The following is a 6,880-nucleotide window of genomic DNA, read 5'->3' as shown; positions in this document are numbered from 1 at the left end:
CGCGCCCGGCGTGAGTTTAAGCCACTGGGTCTAGGACTCGAACCATGGTTGACTACGTGGGAGTCCAGCAACGTAGCCATTATGCTAACTGCTGGTCCCCAAAAATCTCTTTCTAAAAAAAAAAAATCCCTGTCTCCTCCGTGGCCCCGTCTCTTCCCGACTCCTTAGCTCCACGCCTGGCACGTGGCAGGTGCACCCGGAATGGACATAGACGTGAAGAAAGAAGAAGGGGTGCTATGCACACTTTAGGGGTGCAGAGACTGAGCCGGGGCCGTCCAGGACCCCCACCCGGGGCACTCACGTCCTGCAGCAGCTTCTCCAGGTTCTCTTGCAATTCGTAAAAGTAGACTGTAGTGATGAGACCGTCTCGGGACTTGGTGAGACAGTCCCGGGCCAGCTCGATGATCTGGTGGTGGATGAAGCTGAGCACGCCATCGGCCAGCGGCAGGACGCTGTCAGGTTCGTAGGCGCGCGCGAAGTCTCGCAACTTCTCTTCCATCTGCGCAGTGGCCTGTGACAAGGACAGAAGACGGCGGAGATGCCAGCCCGGGGCATTGTCCAGGGAGCGGTCATCGCCAGGAGCCTGTGCTGCGCGCTCCAGCCGCCAGGGGGCGCGCGGAGCTAGGGCGCGCGAGCGAGCGCTCCGGCCGCCCCGGGCCCCGCCTCACCTTGGGGAACCGCTCCTTGTACACGTGGTTCATCATCACGATCTCGTTGTCATACGAGGAGGGGGAGCGCCCGGGGCTGCGGGAGAGAAGCCCATCCTGTCCAGCCCCCTGCCTCCGAGGCGGCAGGCAGGCATCAGGTCCCTTCCATTTATTTGCAGGGACAGGGGTCTTTCCATGCACAAGGCCGCAGACCATCAGCTTGGGGCGTGGGGGGCGCCTGCCCACCTGAGGCTCCGCGAGCGGGGACGCACGGCCGGGGAGCGGCGACCGCCATCCTCGTCCGTGATGCTCTCGGTGCTGCCGAAGTGTTTGGAGAGGAAGTGGAGTTCGTCCACGGTGGGCTGGTAGGGCAGCTGGTGCAGGCGCTCCTGGGAGGAGCAGGAGGACTGGGGGACGCGGGAGGAATGGGGTCAGACCGGGACCGTGGGCTGGGACTCCCGGGGCAGGTGGGAGGGGGCCCCTGTTAGGATCAGGACCTGGTTTACAGTCTGGGATTCCTGGTGACCGATGGGTAGGTGGGCAAGGTCAAATATGGTTGGGGACAGTGACAGACATGGACAGGAGCCTGTTAAAATTTGAGTTGCGGGACCAGCAGATGACATAATGGTTACATAGCTGAACTCCCAAGTAGTCAACCATGGTTCAAGTCCCGGCCCCAGTGGCTTAAACTCACGCTGGGCGTGTGTGTGCGTGCTCACGGTCCCGAGAAGAGAATGGAGACGAGATTGTGGCGTGGCCAACCCCCCCCCAACAGGAGTGATTTCTCGCTTTCTGTCTCTCTGTCTCTCCAGCAAGTGCATGCACTCTATATTAAAAATCATTTTTTAAAAAATATTGATTTAATTGTATTTAGTCATTCTTTTTTAAATTTGACCAGATAGAGACAGAGAGAGAGAGGGAAAGTGAGAAAGCAAGCCAACAGGTCCAGGACTCAAACCATGGTTGGCCATATGGGAGTGTCCAGCAGGTGGCCAGGCACCTGCTCGTCCCACAAAATTATCTCTTAAAAAAAACTTAGGGGACCAGCAGGTGGTGTGGTGGTTAAGGTTGGTCATGTGAGAGTCCAATGCCTTAAGCACCACCCCACCTCTGGACCTTAAACTACGTTTTAAAAGAGTTATTTATTCTATTTGATTTATTATTATTTTTAAGTTTGCTATAGGTCAGATCAAAAATAATAAATAAAAGTAAATACATAATTCTTTTTTAAAAATGGGGCCAGCAGATGGTGTGGTGGTTAAGGTTCTGAACGCTCACATGGCCAACCATGGTTCAAATCCTGGACCTGGCGACTTGCTTTCTCACTTTCTCTCTTGCTCTCTCTCTTTTCATATTGAAATATGATAATAATAAATAAAATTAAATAACGAATTTTTAAAAATAGCTTGCGGCTAAAAAAAAAGAAAGAAAGAAATGCAGGACCAGCAGGTGGAATGGTTAAGGGTGCTTGATTCTCCTGTGGCTGACCAGAGTTCGCGTCTCGGACCTGGCAGCTTGCTTTCTTCCTTTGTTTTTGTCTCTGGTCAAATTAAAAATAATAATAATAACAAATGGAATTAAATTTTTAAAAAAGAAAAGAAATGAGGAAGACCCCTAAGGAGGCGTGTGGAGGGCAGAGAACAGGTCCTGGGGAAACCTCTCATTCACTAATAGACAAGGACAGAGAAGCCCACTCCGTCACTAAGCGCAGTTGGGCCTGCTGGTCTGCGTGGAACTGCCCAGCAGGGGGCGCCCTGCAGCCAGCCACCCACCCACCATACTCACCGAGACAGTGGAGCTGGGTGTGTTGGTGCCATAGCCCGACGATGGGAGTGAGGCCAGAGACCAGCGGCGTCCGTCGGCCCTGGAACCCGGCCAACAGGCCCAGAAGCCATTAGGGCATTAGGGTCCTGAGCCCCGCTCCCACCACCCCCAAGGTGTGAGAAAAGCTAGCGGCTGGGGACTATCTGAGCTCTGAGATTCTTAGAGGGCCTCTGAGTCAAAGACCTAAAGAGGTGGGCTTCAGCCAAGAGCTGGGGACGGAGGTGGATGGGCTCCCTCTGCTCCTTCCCAAAGCCCCCCCTCCAACCCCATGTCCGAAAGGCCTTCAGGAGTGGACCCTGGGGAGCGCTGGAAAAGCCCATCTGAGAAAGGCATCCCAGAGGAACCCCAGAGCTCTGCCCCCAGTGAACCCCCACGAGAAAGATCCCAGAGGGGTAGACTAGCAGATGGTGTAATGGTTATGTCACTGGACTCCCACATAGCCGACCACAGTTCAAGTCCCAGACCCTGCTACTTAAAACGCAAACCGGGTGCGTGTGCGTGCATGCCCAAGATCCCGAGAGGAGAATGGAGGGTGCTGGACTCCCACACGGCTGATTGCAGTTCGAGTCTCAGATCTGGTGGCTCACTTTCTCTCTCTCTCTGTCTGTCTCTGGTCAAATTAAAATAAATAAACAAAATAAAATAAATGATTCTTTTCTTAAAGAATTATTTTAAATTTATTATTATTATTATTATTATTTTATTTGGCCACAGAGAGAGAGAAAGGGAAAGTGAGAAAGCAAGCCGCCAGGTCTGAAATTCAAACCGCCATCGGCCGTGTGGGAGTCCAGCGCCCTGAACCATTGCACAACCCGCCTGCCCCAGCCAAACCAGTGGTTTTCAATCCACAGGGCCCAGCATTCAAACTGTGATCGCCCATTTGGGATCCAGCTGTTTTGTTTCCTGTCATTGCCATAGGCCGCTTGCATGCGCCAGAGAGACAGAGAGACAGTGAGCGGGGAAAGTGAGAAATCTCCCCCCAGGGCAGATGGTCACACTGCCATCCCTTCTCCTCCACTCTTCTCCTGGGATTTTGGGCACACGTGCCCGGTGTGATTTTGAAACCGGGACTTGAACCATAGTGAGCCACGTGGGAGTCCAGTGCCTTAACCTCCACGCCACCTGCTGGCCCCAAGGGATCTAATTGTTTATGTCTACAATATAATCATTGTGCTCAGGGCTGGCCCACTCCATTTTCACACCCACACACACATTAAAGATGCCCTCACTTCACACACTCAAACTCACACAGCCATGAACTCACTCACACATAGATACATGCCTCCCTGGACACGCACTGGTATGTGCTCTCTCACATACACCTGGGCACCAGCTCACAGACACACACTCACCCACGTGTACACTCCCAAGTCGCACACGCATGCGCGCATGCTTCTACATGGTTACACATGTGTGTAGTCTCTTTTTTTTTGAGAGATATTTTTGCTATAGGGTACATGTACTCATCAGAGAGACAGAGACGGAGAGACAGAAAGCGAGAAATCACCCCCTAGGGGGGATGGCCACACCGCAATCCCTTCTCCTTCAGTCTCCTCTTGGGATTTTGGACACACATGTACATGTGCCCAGTGTGAGGTTTTTTTGTTCGTTTGTTTTAGAGAGATTTTTGCTCTAGGGTGCGTGTGCTCGCCCGAGAGACAGAGGGACAAAAAGCAAGAAATCACCCCCCCCCCAGGGGGATGGCCGCGCTGCAATCCCTTCTCCTCCATTCTCCTCTTGGGATCTTGGGCACGCATGCACACGCGCCTGGTGTGAATTTTAAGCCTCCAGGTCCAGGACTTGAACCATGGTCGACTACATGGGGGTCCAGCAACATAACCACTACACCATCTGGTGGTGCCACATGTTTACAGTCCTACAGACACCTGCGTGCTCACACTCGCCCACACGCACATCCCCGTGGATGCGAGTGAACTCCTGTGCCCTTTCGCATACACACGGCACCACGTCCACGTCCACAGTGGCACACAGACCTCACAGGTACACGGACACCCTCCATGTAATGGACCCCCTTTCTCTGCCTGCAGGCGACATATCCAGCCCATTCCTGGAGCCCATCCCGGCACCTGGTTGTCCTCAGAGCTTTCCACAGTCAAGAGGAGCGTTCCCCCACCCTCCCCAGGGCCCCCAGCCCCCCGTGACTCCCAGTTTCTGTCTTCAGCCTTTGCAGTGATCCCCCTGGCCTGCCCCACTCAACTCTGAGGATGGACACGGGGTGTCGTTAACCCACATGCCCAGCCGCTAGAACGCAGCAGCTGTGGAAACATCATTTTTACAATGAAGCGCGTTCAACAAGGGACCTGCCCCAACCGCCTGGTGACTCCCACAAAGTTTCCCCAAAACATAGCAGACGCATCTCTCTACCTCCCCCGTTTTCACCAAAGGCTCCCAGAAACATTCCCTTAAGTGCATCGAGCAATCCTCAGAGATCCTCCGAGGGAAACCTGAGATTCCTCCTCGTGGAGAAATAGCCCTGACTGCCCACCCCCTCCCAACCTGGGGGACCGAGTCCCTCGATGGGCGCTGCGCAGTCTGCGCTTGCGCGTTTCATCTCAGCAGCCCGGGCCTCTCCTGTTGCTATGGAAACCCCTGGCCCCGAGCGCGAGGCTCCAGGAGACCGAGACCCTGGGTCCAGGGCGCACGCGCTTTCGCTCGGGCTGCAAAATAAGCCCGGCCCCCTTTTTCCCATGGCGGATCAGCCGTCAGCCCTGCCCGAAAGGCTGGGAGCTTTCTCCCGCTGGGACCTTGGGGCACTCCGCGGGTCGCCTCAGGCCCTAGCTCGGGTGCAATTAGGAGGGGAACAGATGGCGGCCCAGACGGCGGAGGGGAGGGTCCAGCTAGGGTCCTGGGGCCCTGGGGAAAGGGATCACTCACCTTCGAGAGGAGGCAAAGGAGAAGTGGGCAGGGGTGTTGGGGGAGAAGTTGCGGGGGCTGTCCAAGGGACTGCTACCTGTGGCGGAAAGAGGGGGCGCTTTAGGACTGGGTTGGGGACAATCCTATCAGGCATCTTGAGCCCCAAAGCAAGGTGCAAACCACAACCCCTCATCTTTAGTCTAGTCCCGCCCATGCAGGGATAGGCCACGCCCACTTCACTGTGGCCACGCCTCCTCCCTAAACTTTTATGATATGAAGTCATTCAAGTCCCTTCGCGACGATTCTGCCTTCTGGGGCGGCCCCGCCCTTCAGGTAGGGCTTTCCCTTATGGTCCCATCCCTTTTCCAATCTAGCTCTGCCTGAGTCTCCACCCACCAATGTCCGCCCCCTTTATAGACTGGCCACGCCCACACCAGTGTTCTCCGCCCCCTCGCTCTCTTGCCCAATCAGAATTCGTCTCTATCCAGACACAGCCCTATTTCTGCGCCATGGCCACGCCCCATGGACTGTGGCCCCGCCTCCTGTAGGATGGTCCACACCCACCAGGACTGCATGGCCTGTCTCACCCAGGTGGCCCGGCAGCGGGGAGTGGGGTCGCGGCAGCGTGGGCGAAGTGCTGGTCAGGATGAGGCTTTTCCGGTTACTGGTACGGCAGCTGCAGGGAAGGCAAGGCAGGGGAGCAGGGCCGGCCGGGCCAGGCCGGGCCGCAGCCCAGTGAGTTCCTGAACCGATCTGGCTGACCTCCCGTCTCAGATGCCCGCCTATCTCCCATCCCCGTGTGTGTTTGGTCAGCCCCTGGAGGACTGCTTGGAGGAGGAGGCAGTGGAGGCCTGTGTAAAGCAGGGGATGCGCATGTGACCTGCGTGAAAGTCTCTCAGTGTGAATCACATGTGACTCTGTGGAGCAGTGTCAGTAATGGTGTGAGGCAGTGATGTCATGATGTCTGTGTGACTCTATTTGGGTGTCCTTGGGTCTGTATATGACATTCACAATGTATAACCACGTATGGCATCCACTCACTGAATTCAACAGTGACATCATGTATGACACGACGGTGCCTTTACATGTCTATGTGTGCCACAGCCTGAAGTGCCACTTGTCCATGGCTATATGTGCTGCCACACGGACATGGTGCATGATCCCTACTACATATGTCTGTGTCTTCCTGTGGCATTCTGAGCCTGTGTGTGACATTCACCATATGCGACGTCTACTGATCTTGACATCCTGTGACCCTGGGCGTGTCCACACATGCTGGCACGTATGACATCCCCTAGGTAAGTCATGTGTGTGATCATGTGCGATTACGTGTCCTTCTTCAACTCTGCAAGATTCCGTGTCTGTCCATCCCGCGCTCGGTGTGAAACATGTGACATGCCTACGTATGACGTTGCATGTCATGACCTTGTTAGATGCATACCTGTGTCACGGCCCCACATGTGTCTGTGTGCATCTCAGATGGCATCCTCGTGTGTGTGTGTGTGTGTGGATTCCCATGCATGCGCCGTTTTACT

General features: G+C 55.0%; 1 protein-coding gene across 1 annotated transcript in view; it reads right to left on the bottom strand.

Annotated features, from left to right (window-relative positions):
* MAST1 (microtubule associated serine/threonine kinase 1) overlaps positions 1-6,880 on the bottom strand; it is a 49,330-nt gene that overhangs the window by 31,199 nt on the left and 11,251 nt on the right. The window contains exons 3-8 of the mRNA XM_027776773.1: positions 5,933-6,021; positions 5,367-5,442; positions 2,433-2,511; positions 894-1,054; positions 669-744; positions 302-511 (exon numbers count right to left, since the gene is read on the bottom strand). Of these exons, the coding sequence (XP_027632574.1) occupies positions 302-511; positions 669-744; positions 894-1,054; positions 2,433-2,511; positions 5,367-5,442; positions 5,933-6,021 (691 nt within the window). The remainder of the gene's footprint in view (positions 1-301; positions 512-668; positions 745-893; positions 1,055-2,432; positions 2,512-5,366; positions 5,443-5,932; positions 6,022-6,880) is intronic.

Source organism: Tupaia chinensis, unplaced genomic scaffold, assembly GCF_000334495.1.
Source record: "Tupaia chinensis unplaced genomic scaffold, TupChi_1.0 Scaffold138060_1, whole genome shotgun sequence".
Taxonomy (NCBI): domain Eukaryota; kingdom Metazoa; phylum Chordata; class Mammalia; order Scandentia; family Tupaiidae; genus Tupaia; species Tupaia belangeri.
Note: the sequence above shows the minus strand (reverse complement) of the source record. Positions and strands in the feature narration are given on the sequence as shown.